Consider the following 16,621-nt stretch of genomic DNA (forward strand, 5'->3'; position numbering starts at 1 on the left):
ATACGGTTACAAGCTTGTTTTGAACAAAATGTCAAAATCTAACTATTACAAGCCTAGCTTCGCCCACCCACTAAACCCGGCACGTTCCGCTAAGTTGTTTTTCGAAGTCATTCGATATCGGTAGCCGTTCTTGATGTTAGGAGTTTTCAAGGCTCCTAAGACAAATGTTGTAGTATAGAAGATTGTCGAACCAGTTCTGAGGGATATCAAAGCACTGAGAATGCAAGTACTCACTTAATCTAAGTGCAACCAATGATTTAGATGAGTTTTAAGCTATGACTAAAACTAAAAAGCAATAACAGAATGATACTTTCTTGACTAAGGGAAAAGAGAATTCATGGGCATAGGGATTAGACCTTGGGTGATCAAGTATCGAACTAAGGATGGCAAATGATCAATCAAACTATCAACCTTAAGCCTAGACACAATTCTAAGCAAGCTCTAGGTCTAGATGAATGCTCATTTGCTAACACATCTCAAACATCAAATGTCTTTGGTTGAATAATATGAAAGCAATCATTACTAACAAGTCTATTAGCTATCTTAGCACCTTTAACAACAAATGTCTTTGGCAAAGTATACTAAAAGCCTAGGAGAGTTGTCTCGAGCATTTCATCGAACACCTTTCGGGTGAAAAATGCCTAAGGATCAACAACTGAGTGGCCAACTCAGAAGATGCATTATGATTACTCTACTAGCAAGGAAATATGAATGATCTACACTAAAACATCCTAGCTCTAACCTAATCACCCTTAATCTCCCTAACCCATGAATTCAAAAGGTGATTACTCACTAATCTCCATGATTCCTCTTAAACCCATATTGGATTTCAGATTAATCATGTAGAGAAATAGATAAGAAATCAACAATAACACAAGAACATAACAATCAAAATCCAAGAGATGAACTTCTCAAGAGAGTTCTTGTGTATTTCTCAATAGATCCAAAAGATCCAAGATCATCTGCCTCTGGTGGCTACAAAAGATGTTTAAAACATAGGTTTTTCCAAGTGCAAAACGTCCAAAATAAATTGCAAAAAGGTCCTTAAGAAATCATGATTTTCGGCAGCAAAATAACGCGGAGCGACTTACAGGTGTCGCTCCGGGAAGTCGCTCCAGGGCCGATTTTTGGTGTCTCCGGGCGAGAGGTCGCGAGCGACTTTGGTGTGTCGCTCCAACGGGTCGCTCTGGATCGGGAGCGACCTTGGTAGGTCGCTCTGAGAGGTCGCTCCAGGCTTCGCTTCGTGTCGTCTCTCCATAAAGACGCGAGCGACCTCGGGGTGTCGCTTTGGGAGGTCGCTCCGAGAGGGGTGTGAGATGCGAGCGACTTCGTGGTGTCGCTCCGGGAGGTCGCTCCGGGCTCGTTCTCGCGTCTCCGAGTGATGAAACCGCGAGCGACTTCTCCCTGTCGCTCTGGTAAGGTCGCTCCAATAGGGAAGTCAGAGCGACTTGGTGGTGTCGCTCCGGACTGGTCGCTCCATGCCTTGCTCGCCCAATGACCACTCTAAACACTCCTTTTTGAGCTCCAAATGCACCCAAATGTCTCCAGAAACTCCATGTGGTACTCAAATACCTGATAGAGACATATGTATGCAAAATGCAACCTAAACATGTCTAAATCCTAATCTATATGATGAAAATGTTTATGAATGAATGGATAAAACAATGTAAATATGCAAGATATCAACTCCCCCAAACTTGTTCTTTTACTTGTCCACAAGTGAACTTTCTAGAACTCATAGGGAGAGAGGTTGAAGGAGGGAGCACATAGCCAAAAGAAACACAACTAGCACACTCTCTTATTACACTCTAGCTTCTCTAGGCCTATCTTAACTCTTTTTGTTCTTACACTCATCATCAAGCATCCACACATTCAAATCAACCAACTCTCACATTCATTAAGCACAAAACATCAGGTGAATTCTTGCAAATGGTCAGTTGGTCCAAGTCATTTGGTTGGGTAAGGGAAGGCTTTTATTCAAGTGATTCAAGAGGTTCAAAACATATGATCTTTAAGGTGGTTTACTCTCAAAACAAGTAGCCTTGACATTGCACATAATATATCTAAGAAAGGGACCAACTCATGCATACAATGCTCAATCTCCATTGTTCTACCCTTTCTCAAACATACAAATCACACAATCATTTCCCAATGTCAAACCCAACTCACATCTCTCACCAAAAGATCCTAAGAACTTTAACTCCTTCTCTTTGAAATCTACAAGGGATTTTTTCACAACTTCAAAACATTTCTTAACTCCTAACAACTTTGCTAGCCCCTTTTTTCTTTTCTTTTTTTTTTTTTCTTTTCTCTTTTTTTTTCGTTTTTTTTTTTTCCCTTTTTTTTTTTTAGGCTGGGGCCAAGACTTTTCAAAACTTGAGCTAGAGGCTTTTCTACTTATCCCAATAAAACAATTCACTTAAACACAAAGAGTCATTTCTTTTCCTTTTTCATTGCTCCCAAATCATAATCACAACACTCACCCCCACCTATAGCTAGACAATAGAGTGCCTAATCTAGCAAGAATGAAGATCAAGCATTGTCGTTCCCGATACTTTCAACATTATGCACATGTAAGACTTTCCGAAGAAGGCCTCACTCATCAAACAATGAAAGCTTAAAAGGAGGGAAAGGTTTTGGGAGTGGTCTACCACTAGAGTTTGTCAAAACAAGATTGGCATAAAGGATGTGACAACTCAAGTGTGTATAGCCATGACTCAGTACACAAGGGACCATGAGCAAGAAGCATTAAGTTCATTCAGTTCAAATAAGGTTGTAGTTGGCTTCAAAGACTGAGTTTCAGCAATCAACAAGTTTCAGGAAGAGTTTTCAAGGCTCGAAACATACAAGTCTTTTTGAGAGGTGCAAAAGCTAGTCAAGTGCAACGTAGTGTTCTTTACAAGGCATTCAAAATCATTGCTCCCAATGCAAGTGAATGCAACCTATATGCTCTAGACTCTCCTAAAAATGCAAATGATGCAAACTAAATGATTGATTTTTTTTTTTTTATCTATGCAAATAGGTATGCCATGCATGACTCAATGAAACAACATCAAAGCAAACATGATCAAATACTTGGTACCTCCCCCAAACTTGAGTTACACAGTCTCTGTGTCGTCAAGTAGAGAGAGATACCGAAAAGAAGACTAATATGCAAAAATGAAATGGTATATACAAGGGAGTGTGGTGGGTTACCTTCTATAGGGAATGAGTAGAGGGAGATGCTCCCTCCTCGTCGTCCTCAGGTGGTAACTCTTCAAGGTGCTCATCAGCAGGGTGTCCATCTCTTCAATGTAGAAGGCTTGCCCGAACACAGTTGGTTTCCTCATTTTCCTCTTGATGTCAAAGTGGAGGATGTTCTCTTTACCCAAATGGAGATCAATCGTGCCCTCCTTCACATTAACAATAGCTCCTGCTGTAGCTAAGAATGGCCTTCCTAGAATCAATGGATCTTGAGCCTCCTCACCCATCTCAAGCACCACAAAATCTGTAGGTATCTCATACCTTCCAATCTTCACAGGGAGGTCCTCTAAGATGCCCACAGGATACTTCACTGAACGATCAGCTAACACCAGAGAGAGTCTACACTTCTTGTACTGAGTGAATCCAAGCTTCTTTGCAACAGACAAAGGCATCAAGCTGACACTAGCTCCCAAATCGCAGAGACTTTTCTCAAATACCATAGGTCCAAGAGCACAAGGTAGTGTGAAGCTTCCTGGATCCTCTAACTTCTCGGGAACATCAAGCCTCTGGATGATGGCACTGCACTCATGGGTAAGAATCATCATGCCTTCCATCTCCTTCTTCTTTGCAGCTACAGTATCTTTCAAAAACTTGCTGTATTGAGGAATCAACATGAAAGCATCGATGATGGGCATTGCAACCTGAGCTTCACTCATTTGCTTCTCGAACAGAGCCTTGTACTTCTCTAGCAGCTGCTTCTTGAATCTACCAGGGAATGGAAGTTTGGGTTCATAGGGAGGAGGAACAAAAGAACTTTCACTTGCTGGAGTAACAACCTCACCATCTTTTACTGTCTTCTTCTCTTCCCCAACCTTTCCTTTACCTTTGGCTTCCACTATCTTCTCCAAGATCTCGTCATTGATCTTCTCATCAACAATCACCACTTCATCATCTATGTTGATGGCAACCCCCTCACCTAGTTTCTCAGCATCCTTGGTGAGGGTTCTAGGAGGTAACTGCTTACCACTCCTAAGGGTGATAGCTTTGGCCTCCTTGGGATTTGGTCAGATTTTCCAGGTAGAGATCCTTGCTGGCGATTCTGGTGAGTGTTCATGGAAGCAAACTGATTCTCTAAATTCTGACTGTAGAAGCAAGGTGTGAGAATTTGTTGTTGAGCTCATTGTAGCTCCCATCAATCTTGGAATGAAGGTTCTTCAACTCATAACCAACGTGCTTCTCACTTCTAGTCTGAGACTCCAAGATTTGTTTCAGTAAGGTATCAGTGCTGCTCTCTTGAGGAGCAGAGGAACCAGACGAGGGGTTTTGCTGAGGCTGATAGCTGCCTTGCTGGTTGTTTCTAGGCGGATAACCACTCTGTTGGTTGTTGGGATAGGATTTCTGTTGGTAGTTGTTGTACTGAAAGTTGGGCTCCTTTTTGTACCAGCTACCATTGTTGTTGATGAAACACAACTCCTCTTGACCTTCCAAACCCTCAACCTCATTGACAGCAAGTGGATCTTCCTGCTTGGAGTTACCAACAAACTTCAGCTGCTCTTGGGTTGCTTTTTCAGCAATGAGTAGGTCGATCTTGTCTTCCAAAGCTTTGATCTCTTTCCTCGTCTGCTTATCATCTGTTCTACTGCCTCTGTCGTGGTCTCCACTGTAGACTGCATCACTCTTTACCATGTTGTCAACCAGCTCTTCTGCATCCTCCTCAGTTCTCCCCAAGAAGAACCCATTGCTAGCTGTATCCAGTCTGGCTCTGTACTTAGGAAGAGCACCACGGTAGAATGTGCTCAGTAAGCTCTCCTTAGAAAAGCCATGGTGTGGGCATTGAGCTTGGTAGCCCTTGAATCTCTCCCAGGCTTCACTGAAGCCTTCCAAGTTCTTCTGTTGAAAGCTGGAAATCTCGTTTCTCAGCTTAGCAGTTCTTGAAGTAGAGAAGAACTTCTCCAAGAATGCTTTCTTGCAGTCATCCCAAGTAGTGATGGAGTCACTGGGTAGAGACTTCTCCCACTGACGTGCCTTATCCCCCAAAGAGAAAGGGAATAGCTTGAGCTTTAAGGCATCTTCGGACACACCATTGGTTTTTGACAACCCACAGTAGCTGTCGAACCTGTCCAAGTGATCAAATGGATCCTCTAGAGCCAAGCCATGATACTTGTTGTTCTCGATCACGTTGAGGAGTCCTGATTTGATCTCAAAGTTGTTGGCTGCCACAGCGGGTGCTCGGATTCCCAATCTATGACCATGAATGTTGGGGCGGTCGTAAGTGCCAATGGGTCGAGCTGCTCGCTGTTGGTTTTGAGGTATGTCTCCCATATCAGTACTCAATCTCTGCAAGTGAGCCTGTTGCTCTTCTTCTCTTCTATTTCTAGCACACTCTCTCTCTAAAGCTCTGATGTCTGCAGCTATTGGAACTAGGTTTGATGGACCCCTGCTCCTCAAGTTCATACACCTGTAGATTAAAGGGAGGTGAAGAAAGAGAATCAGTAACAAAAGAAAATAAAAATGACTTAGTCTCAAGCAAGTGACTAAATCTCAATGTTCAAATCTACTCAGAATTTGGCAACGGCGCCAATTTGATGTTAGGAGTTTTCAAGGCTCCTAAGACAAATGTTGTAGTATAGAAGATTGTCGAACCAGTTCTGAGGGATATCAAAGCACTGAGAATGCAAGTACTCACTTAATCTAAGTGCAACCAATGATTTAGATGGGTTTTAAACTATGACTAAAACTAAAAAGCAATAACAGAATGATACTTTCTTGACTAAGGGAAAAGAGAACTCATGGGCATAGGGATTAGACCTTGGGTGATCAAGTATCGAACTAAGGATGGCAAATGATCAATCAAACTATCAACCTTAAGCCTAGACACAATTCTAAGCAAGCTCTATGTCTAGATGAATGCTCATTTGCTAACATATCTCAAACATCAAATGTCTTTGGTTGAATAATATGAAAGCAATCATTACTAACAAGTCTATTAGCTATCTTAGCACCTTTAACAACAAATGTCTTTGGCAAAGTATACTAAAAGCCTAGGAGAGTTGTCTCGGGCATTTCATCGAACACCTTTCGGGTGAGAAATGCCTAAGGATCAACAACTGAGTGGCCAACTCAGAAGATGCATTATGATTACTCTACTAGCAAGGAAATATGAATGATCTACACTAAAACATCCTAGCTCTAACCTAATCACCCTTAATCTCCCTAACCCATGAATTCAAAAGGTGATTACTCACTAATCTCCATGATTCCTCTTAAACCCATATTGGATTTCAGATTAATCATGTAGAGAAATAGATAAGAAATCAACAATAACACAAGAACATAACAATCAAAATCCAAGAGATGAACTTCTCAAGAGAGTTCTTGTGTATTTCTCAATAGATCAAAAGATAAAAGATAATCTGCCTCTGGTGGCTACAAAAGATGTTTAAAACATAGGTTTTTCCAAGTGCAAAACGTCCAAAATAAATTGCAAAAAGGTCCTTAAGAAATCATGATTTTCGGCAGCAAAATAACGCGGAGCGACTTGCAGGTGTCGCTCCGGGAAGTCGCTCCAGGGCCGATTTTTGGTGTCTCCGGGCGAGAGGTCGCGAGCGACTTTGGTGTGTCGCTCCAACGGGTCGCTCTGGATCGGGAGCGACCTTGGTAGGTCGCTCCAGGCTTCGCTTCGTGTCGTCTCTCCATAAAGACGCGAGCGACCTCGGGGTGTCGCTTTGGGAGGTCGCTCCGAGAGGGGTGTGAGATGCGAGCGACTTCGTGGTGTCGCTCCGGGAGGTCGCTCCGGGCTCGTTCTCGCGTCTCCGAGTGATGAAACCGCGAGCGACTTCTCCCTGTCGCTCTGGTAAGGTCGCTCCAATAGGGAAGTCAGAGCGACTTGGTGGTGTCGCTCCGGACTGGTCACTCCATGCCTTGCTCGCCCAATGACCACTCTAAACACTCCTTTTTTAGCTCCAAATGCATCCAAATGTCTCCAGAAACTCCATGTGGTACTCAAATACCTGATAGAGACATATGTATGCAAAATGCAACCTAAACATGTCTAAATCCTAATCTATATGATGAAAATGTTTATGAATGAATGGATAAAACAATGTAAATATGCAAGATATCAGTTCTCAACCATCAACATAATTCTCGGGAATGTGAGGTTCTCCTTGTTTCCTTGGATGCCGGGAGTTCCCTTAACGTTTCCGGAGTAGCTAGTTTCCGATGATCTCCACAAAGCTCATAACTTTCTCTGTCAATGAAGCTCAAGACAGCCAAAGGGGAGAGTTCAAGTACATACCAATGCCTTGCTAATGCCACCAAAGCCGGGATGAATGAAGCGCCACACGACGCCTGAACCGATTCCCAAAACGAGTAAGCACTCGCTTCAGCCATCAACGAAACCTGCAGAAAAGTGGGTTGTCTCCACCGCCACATCCTGTAAAGCAGTCCCTAAAACCTGCAAGAAAGTCAGCTACACCACCATAGAACACTACGGCGCCGGGATGTGAGCATTGACGAGATGCTGACTCGGAGACGGCAAATGACTCCCGAGCACCGCCTACGCATCCATGGCCTTTGAGAACCAAAGGACCAATTCCTTGACTGCTAACACTTCATCCCTTGAGCCAAAGGAATGATACAACAATTAAGTCCAAGAGACTTAAACTCCTCAAGAGAAGCCGTCGCTAAACTCCCGGAGAAAAAACTAAACAGGACACCGGGAATGAGAGTTCCGAAAGAGTTGTGGTGCGTCTTGAAACCTCCTTATGGCCATAGACGACCCATCAAAACGTAACCAGAAACACACACACGAGGAATCAAGCAGGACACTTTCACCACGATTACATCCGCTGTCAACCTAGCCTCCAACACCAATACAGTACCGGAGCACTCTTGATAACGGCGAATGGGTACCAGAATCTCTTCGACCCGAAGAAACCCTAAGCAACCACCACCATTACCGAACAAGCACGGGACACAGGATCTACAGCAGCGAACCACCACGAGCCCAGCCGTGACAAGACCCAGCGCTGTCACTCCACGACGACAAACACCGGAGAGATCCGAAGAGAGAAAAATGAATCACTCCAAAACCCAAAAAAACCGACTCTAAACCGCTCAGCCTCGCTGTACTCTCGCCGCAGGTCCGGAGAAGGAACCACCTCGACCAGAATCAGCTCCTCGCGACTGAAGCTTCCGCCAGTCTCTGCGAGCTCCATCCTAGAAACGCGAGCATATCGAGCAAAGGATGACAGATGCGATCGAGAGCAAAGGTGAAAACAAGGAAAGGGGAGAAGAGACCCCTCCGGCCCCGGCACTCGCGCGGACGCGCCGGCCGTACGCCGGAGGGTGAGATGCACGCGTCTGTGTTGTTGTTTGTCGAGAGAGAGTTTGTCGGTAGAGGAGAGAGAGTTCCAACTAATTCTGATATCAGATCACATTCTGTTTTTTTTTGTCATAAGGAGTTTTAATTTCACTAGTAATTTGGATTAGTTTTGCATTTGTTCAAATTGGAATATACCTTTTTGTTTAAAATCAAGTTATGAATCATATTTGACAATTTCCTTAAAAAAGTTAGGTACAAAGGAATGTTTATGTTTCAATAAGAGATGTGAAACTTGCATTCTTTATTTATCCCAACATAAATCACTTAACTTTTGTCACATTTTCTAACGAGCATTGTAGTTTAAACTCTTTTGTGTTTCAAAAAACAAAACAAAAAAACAAAAACTCTTTGTACTATCTTAGTTTTAGTATACACTAACTAAGTGGTTCTTACATGTTGGATAAATATACTTGTTGAAGTACAAGAGTGTCTTTCTAACTCCATGATATGAAACTACAAATACTCCACATATGACAGATGTGTGTGCAATGTTTTGCTCTTTAGGAAGAGAGTTTTCAAAAGTATGATCCCACTTAGCTGATTTTAGACTTAGCTCAAAGACTATTAACGTTCTTGGTTGTTTTCCTTAGTTTTTTTTTTAGGTTTAGAGTTTGCTATGGCTGATTACAAATTACTTTGCAAGCTCACTTCCTATTTTCATTCTTTTTATTAGTCTGGTTTGCAGTAGATTTTTCCGTTTGATTTATCTTCAAAATCTTGTTTTTATACACTGCAAATCTTACATATGCATCGTTCTCTTCATCTCTTCTCCTAAAATTTTCTCCAGCTAGAATGATAATACCAAGATCTTTTTTTCAAATCATATATAATCTGATATTCGTTCCACTATAACATGAAGGATATTAATGACGTATGCAACCTCTCTTGCACCAATATCAGCTTCACATGTCATAACTTCGGTATATCTTCGAGTCGGAACCACTATGCCATCATTTTGTCTAAGTTGGTGATTTAACAGTGTTACTAGATCTTGACACGCGCAACCATGCGCGTTTTATTGTAAGTTTTATATGCATATATATATTTACTTTAGATAATTAGTGGTATACATTTTCAATTTTAATCATATACTTAAATGTTTTTATAACTATTTCAAATACAATAATTTATAGTTTACATGTTGTAAATAATTGATTGTTTAAAATCTTCACATGTATTTGTTGTTTTTATTATATATTTACCGTATTGTATTTGCATTTAATTATTAAACAAAATAATATGTGCATGAAAAAAATCATCTTTGAAAATTATTTTGTATTTAATTTATGTTTTATTTTTACCCCCCCCCCCTCGAAATGGATTTCTTTTTTTGCAATATTTCTTACGTTTATTCATTTTACATAATATATTATTGTATATACAAAAATCTAAGATATGTTAATTTTTAATCATGTATTATATAGTATGCTAATGTTAAGACGTTATGTCATCATATTAGATTTTTAACATAAATATGAAAATAAAATTTATCAATTTAATATAATTTATGATATTTAGTTCAATATAATAATTTAACATGATTGATTATGATTATAAAATAGATAAAGTAAGACATAATTTCTATCTTTAATTTTATAAACAATAACTGAATATATATATATATTAATGCATAATAATAGTTCATTGCTAATTACGAAATTAGTGAAAATATTTATATAAACTTTTTGAAAATTAAGATATTGTTAAAATATTCAGATCAACATAATAAATTTTTTTAATATGATTGATTGTGATGATATAATAGATAAAAATATGATAAAATATTTATTTTTCATTTTATAAACGATAACTGAATATATTAATGTATAATAATTTTGAAAATTAAGATTTTTTAAAAATATTTTTAAACAGACTTTCAAAAATTTAATATATATATATATATGTATATATATATATATTAAATGAAAAGATATCAACAGATATTATGATTAAATTAGTTCAAAAATTTTATATATTATTAGTCCTATTAAAATACATATAATCTGTTTTAAAAGATTAATTTTTTAACAAAATAAATTCTGAACGAAAAATATCATGGATAAATGTAGTTGCCGAAGTACAAGAGTGTCTTTCAACTCCATGATAGGGAACTACAAATACTCCACATATGACAGGTATGTGTGCAATGTTTCCTCTTTAGGAAGAGAGTTTTCTAGGATATGATTCCACTTTATAGCTGATTTTAGACTTAGCTCAAAGACTATTAATGTTCTTGGATGCTCGCCTTAGTCTTTTTAGGTTCAGAGTTTGTTGTGGCTGATTACTAATTACTTTGCAAGTTTACTTCCTACTTGCATTCTTTTTATTAGTCTGGTTTGCAGTAGATTTTTTTCGTTTGATTTATCTTCAAAATCTTCTTTTTATACACTGCAAATCTTACATATACATCGTTCTCTTCGTCTCTTCTCCTAAAATTTTCTCCAGCTAGAATGATAATACCAAGAAATTTTTTAAAAATCATATATAATCCAATATCCGTTCCTCTATAACATGAAGGATATTAATGACGTATGCAGTCTCTCGTGCACCAATATCAGCTTCACATGTCATAACTTCGGTATATCTTCGAGTGGAACCACATGCCATCATTTTGTCTAAGTTGGTGATTTAACAGTGTTATCCTTAAGAGTTAAAATGACAAGTTGTGTAAAAGAGGTGTGGATTTGCCAAATTATATAATACAATTCTACGGTTTTAGAATAAACTCGTTTAGTGAAATAATAATAATAATAATAATAATATTTTTTTATGATCTAGTCTTATGTATTTGATCGCATACACAAAAACATAAAATTGTTTATAAGCTATTCGAATAAATTTTGATGTTTTTATATTTTTATATTCTCATTTCGGCAGATTTTTGGAGCAATCACAATTTCCTTCCTCTGAGATAGGATAAATTTTAAAGTTCTGGCCGACTTAACAATGAACACATGATAAACACAAACAAATCAGATTCGAAGTTACGAGTGTACTTTGTGGTCTTTGAAGTGGTATCTACTTTCAGCAAATTCCTGGAGCAATATCTTTTAATGTTTTGGCTATCTAAACAATGAACACAATCCAATTTGAAAATTATCATTAGGCTTTTTTCGTGCTTGAATCTCAGCTTCTGTTTTTTTTCTCAGATCACTCAATGGCTAAAGATAGTTCACAAAAAATTGTGAGGGTATTTCGATTTAAAATTAGCTACGGCTGGTAAGAGATGACTGAGTTGGGCTGCATTTACCAAAGTCAAGAACAAATCCATTGTGATTCTCATGCGGAGGTAGTCAGAGATAGTGCTCAAGAATGCACAACTTATCTGCCAAAATCAAGAAAGAATGCGCTGTGATTCTCGTGCTGAGGTAGTCGGAGATAGGGCTCAAGAATGCACAATTTTTGTTATAACTAAAAATGAAATTCAAATTTATAATTAAAATTGATTTGATATTAATATCTTTTTGATTATTAATATTTTTTAAAATGTTATATATTTGATTGATTAATTTAAATAATCAAATATGTCATATTAATTAATTAAATAGTTCTACTATGACTTGTCAACAATAGATAAAAATAGAAATTCTATTTAAGTGAAATAATAATAATAATTTCTTTCATTTATGACTTATCAACAATAGATAAAAGGGCAATTCTCTCAAATAGATTTTTTTTTTTAATTTGTCACAAAAATAGACCCCAAAAACTAAAATGACAAAAATAGAATTTTTTATTTTAAAAATTTAATTTTTTTTAATTTTTAAAATTTGAAATCTTATCCCCAAAACCCCACTCCTCAACTCTAAACTCTAAACCCTAAATCTTAAACCCTAAACTCCACTCCTTTACTTTAAACCCTAATGTCTAGATTAATTAACCCTAAGAGTATAAGTGTATATTTACTTCTTTTGATAAAACATTTATAATTAATTAATTAATTAAATAGTAGATTCTTTAGAATTAAAATGACAAGGTGTAGAAAAAGGTAGAATCGCCAAGTTATATACTAATTCTATGTTTTTTTAGAATAAACTCGTTTAGTGAAATAATAATAATAATTTCTTTCATTTATGATCCAGTCTTGTGTTTTGAGCGCATACACAAAAACAAAAAAATTGCTCATGAACTACTCAAATAGATTTTGATGTCTTTTTTTTTTTTTTTGCTAAATAGATTTTGATGTTTTTATATTTTTATATTCTTTTATAAATGCTCTGACGCATAAATCCGGTGTTCATGAGTTTAGTTTAGGGCCAGCTGATTTTATCTGCAAGAAGAATTATTTTGGAGCTATATATTTGGTAACTGTGAAATACGATTTAGATGGTTATCTCACAACTCAAATATAACAAATTTGACCTACCATCTAGATGATTATTACATGATGCTTAAAATGAAGTATATTTGATTGTTAGACGTCACATTAATATCACCCCTAAACTTTAAAAAGATTAGATACTTTCTTAATTTGATTAACATTTACAGAGCAAGAGACATGTCCATATATCACTGTCACTTAGTGAGCTGGAGAGGAAAGGAGCAGCAACCTGACGAGGACTTTTCCTAAACACATAATCTAAGCTTTACAGATCCACACATCACTCATGATGAGCTGGAGACGAAAGGCACGCATTAGTGGCAGTGACCAGAAGGACCCGTGTTCGAACTCCCTCAAAATAAACATCGTTTCTTTGTTACTTTCTCGACAACATCTCGAGATCTGAAACCTGATCCCTACCTTTTTCATTTCCCCTTCTCAAAAGTCGCGGCCTTTGAATAGTGTTCCTCTCTCATCAAATCTCAGTTTTCAAGTGTTGACTCATTTCAAGATCTGGCTTATGTCATTATTCCCTTTATAAAGCTTTCTTCTTTCTTTCTTTTTTTAATCCCTTCCAGCTAGTAATACCGTAGTAGGTAACTTTTGGGTGGTCTTACTTGCTTTTCAGCAAAAAAAGCTGTCAACTTTCTTCTTGTCTTTGGGGATCTGAGCATCTCAGAAGCTTATATGGGAAATGGGTTTCTCGAAAGCATGATGCTTTCGCTGCCACTTGTAATCTCTTGCTGAAGACGAAGCAATGTGTAGGTAGGATGCAGAGTAGTTTATAGTTAGGTAGCTCATGAGTTCATTGGTACTTGGAGGACTCAAGATGATTGACCAGTTCATCAACTTTGTTATTCGCCCTCCCAGGTACCTTTTGCTTCTCTAAAGTCTCAACCTTTTCTTGCATTCAACTGATTGGTAGCTGTTGGAACAGGGCTGAGTATGATCCTGATCAGTATTTGTGGGAGAAGGACTTTAGCATCGGTGGCACAAAGTGTAAAAGGCAAGACTTGGAGGCAAGTATGATGTGCAAAACCAGTTACTGTTCTCTTCAATTAGTGGTTTCCTCATGTGGCTAATCTTAAAGGTCTTATGTTTTTTCTCTGAAGTAGCTTACAAATTCAAGGGGTCACACCTTGCGTTGCAGTCACTACATTCCTTCATCTTCTTTGGAGAATACTACTCCTCTTCCTTGCGTTATATACTGCCATGGTAATAGGTACATAACTAAAGACTTTGCACACTCCTCTTCTTGGGAATGAATATTTGATGAATAAGAACTTCCATTTGATCAGTGGATGTAGGGCAGATGCAAATGAGGCAGCAATGGTTCTTCTTCCATCTAACATTACTGTTTTCACACTTGACTTCTCCGGTTCTGGCTTATCTGATGGTGATTATGTTAGCCTTGGCTGGCATGAGGTGTGTTTTCCTTGTTCTTACTTACTTCCATAGCCTTCTCTTTCTCTTCCAAATAGTTACACTAACCTTTTGCCTGTTAAACTTAAGCTAGAAAGATGATCTCAAGACTGTGGTTTCTTACCTGAGAAGCAGCAATCAGGTGTCTCGTATTGGACTTTGGGGACGGTCTATGGGTGCAGTTACCAGGTTACTTCTTGAACTAGCTCTTAATGTCTCATCAGCTTTCTTAATGTCTGTGATCTGGAATGTGTTCCTTGTGTGGCTCTCTTCATCATTTAATGAAGTTGTTAATGAAATGTGCAGCCTTCTCTATGGAGCAGAAGATCCTTCAATTGCTGGAATGGTCTTAGACAGTGCATTCTCAAACTTATTTGATCTTATGATGGAACTAGTGGATGTTTACAAGATCAGACTTCCTAAATTCACAGTATGCTCTCTTTTTCCCCCAAGTCATATTCTTCATTGCTTATATCTTCACATGGCTACAAGAGTCCAAGAAGATAGTTCCCTCTCTTATCCCTTCCAATGATGATAGCATACTGTAGACATTCTGAAACTCTTATCTCACTTTTCAATCAGGTTAAAGTGGCTGTACAGTACATGCGGCGAGTAATTCAGAAAAAGGCCAAGTTTAATATCATGGATCTCAATTGTCTCAAGGTGTTATTTAGTTACCTCTTTCTATATTCTTATTCAACATTTGCTCCAAATAATCTTAGCATGAGCTTTTCGATTTCTGTTCCCCCAGGTTTCACCAAAGACTTTTATTCCAGCTTTGTTTGGGCATGCAAGCGGAGACAAATTCATCCAACCTCATCACTCTGACCACATTCTCAAGTGCTATGCGGTTAGATCAAAGTTGCTATCTTTTTTGCATTCATGTCAGTGTTGTTTTTAATGTTATGTAGTAATCTTATAATGCAGGGAGACAAAAACATCATCAAGTTTGATGGTGATCACAACTCCTCACGGCCGCAGTTTTATTATGATTCAGTGTTAATATTCTTCTACAATGTTCTACGCCCGCCTCAAGTTTCTTCAGCTTGCTCATCTAAACTTGAAAGTTATAGCGCTGCTGGTTTGGACGAGGTAGTTTGCACTCCTCCTCTGGATCAAGCAATCCAAATATCATGTCTGTTTATATGTCTACACTTAGATAGTATATAAACATAAAGATCTTGCCTAGACATTCTACTCGAGTCACTTACAAGGTAGCTCAAAATAGATGAGGGTTAAGAACTTGTGGTCACACAGCATTATGGATTAATCTCAATTACAGTTAGCATGGTGAAATATGATGCACATGAATCTAACTGCTTGGTTTTTCCTTGTACTGCCAGAATTTTCTGTATGAGATCATCTCTGGGCTTCGTTCGGCATGTATCGATGTTGCAAGTTCTTCTTCTTCTGCACCTCCTGCCTCTCTAACAACAAAGCCAACAAATGAGCTCATCTCAGAAGCCATGCCCATTATGGATACTGTATATTTTCTGTTGCATGAATTTTTATTTTCTTTTGCTTTGATTATTCCTTTTGATAAATCAAATCATTAATGAAACAGGATGACTTGCTTGTAGCAGACAATGATCAGAACATTGATGAACCTGAGGTAACTGGAGCATGTGGAAACACACAATTAATATATATATATATATATGATGACTTAGAGCTCCTTTTAAATGGAGTCCCTCAAGTGTTAGCCTTTATGAACCTTGCTGACATTATAGGTTTTGACTGTTGTTATTTGGCAGGGGATGCCTATTGATCAGTTTGAAGAAGGATGTTCATTCACAAGCTCTAACAGGGAAAGCTGGGGTAGATGCTCTTCACTAGGAGGCTCTGAAGAAGATGAGAGCTTGGCTGTCGGCGAGGGTGATCAGGTTAATGTTCTTTGAATCTTATACGAAGATGTTTGGATAGTTTCTGATTCATGCCTTCCAGGTCGAGAAAGCTGATATTGGAAACACAGAACAGAAGCCAATAGAGTCCACTAGACAACAAGAAGAAGAAGAAAAAGAAGAGAGGAAGGAGAAGAAAATGAAGAAAGGAGTTGAAACAGATGCAAAGAAGCCTAAACGAGAGAAACTGGAAAGGTTAGAGGCTTTCAGCAAAAGACTCAGGCTTGGCATCATAAAGCGAGTAAACCATGGAAGACACCGTTCTTCGCAACCTTAACAACAAAGTTCAACAAAATACTCTAAATTTGTTATATATGTTCTCTGCATCTTGCCATGTACACATGCAGCAAATCAAATATGTACTACCGTATCGATTGTCATTGCAAATGGACTACATTCCTAATCATA

At 38.3% G+C, this 16,621-nt stretch overlaps 1 protein-coding gene and 1 non-coding gene across 5 annotated transcripts; both read left to right on the forward strand.

The window, feature by feature from the left end:
- The first annotated feature begins 4,999 nt into the window (after positions 1 to 4,999).
- LOC117127626 lies at positions 5,000 to 5,106 on the forward strand. Its single transcript, XR_004450646.1, has one exon. It is a non-coding gene; the product is annotated as a small nucleolar RNA R71 (small nucleolar RNA).
- Positions 5,107 to 13,069: 7,963 nt separating this feature from the next.
- Positions 13,070 to 16,619, forward strand: LOC103833996. 4 transcript variants are annotated; one of them, XM_009110050.3, is made up of 13 exons: positions 13,070 to 13,760; positions 13,828 to 13,913; positions 14,006 to 14,112; positions 14,189 to 14,315; positions 14,407 to 14,501; positions 14,619 to 14,742; positions 14,895 to 14,975; positions 15,064 to 15,162; positions 15,240 to 15,404; positions 15,656 to 15,796; positions 15,877 to 15,924; positions 16,067 to 16,195; positions 16,257 to 16,619. In XM_009110050.3, the coding sequence occupies exons 2-13, from the start codon at positions 13,836 to 13,838 to the stop codon at positions 16,488 to 16,490; spliced, it is 1,428 nt and encodes a 475-aa protein (XP_009108298.1). In that variant the 5' UTR covers positions 13,070 to 13,760; positions 13,828 to 13,835; the 3' UTR covers positions 16,491 to 16,619. The 4 variants fall into 4 exon arrangements, with proteins under 4 accessions (XP_009108298.1, XP_009108297.1, XP_009108300.1 ...); XM_009110049.3 differs by having other exon boundaries at positions 13,073 to 13,760; positions 13,828 to 13,909; XM_009110052.3 differs by lacking the exon at positions 13,070 to 13,760 and having other exon boundaries at positions 14,003 to 14,112.
- The last annotated feature ends 2 nt before the right edge of the window (positions 16,620 to 16,621 follow it).

Source organism: Brassica rapa, chromosome A08 (assembly GCF_000309985.2).
Source record: "Brassica rapa cultivar Chiifu-401-42 chromosome A08, CAAS_Brap_v3.01, whole genome shotgun sequence".
Classification (NCBI taxonomy): domain Eukaryota; kingdom Viridiplantae; phylum Streptophyta; class Magnoliopsida; order Brassicales; family Brassicaceae; genus Brassica; species Brassica rapa.

Excerpts from the sequence above, each read along its gene's own strand:
- LOC103833996 (XM_009110049.3), top strand. The coding sequence starts at position 13,690 with ATGAGTTCATTGGTACTTGGAGGACTCAAGATGATTGACCAGTTCATC. Across the intron at positions 14,743-14,894 it reads TCAGACTTCCTAAATTCACA|GTTAAAGTGGCTGTACAGTA; the intron begins GTATGCTCTCTT and ends CTTTTCAATCAG. Across the intron at positions 14,976-15,063 it reads TGGATCTCAATTGTCTCAAG|GTTTCACCAAAGACTTTTAT; the intron begins GTGTTATTTAGT and ends CTGTTCCCCCAG.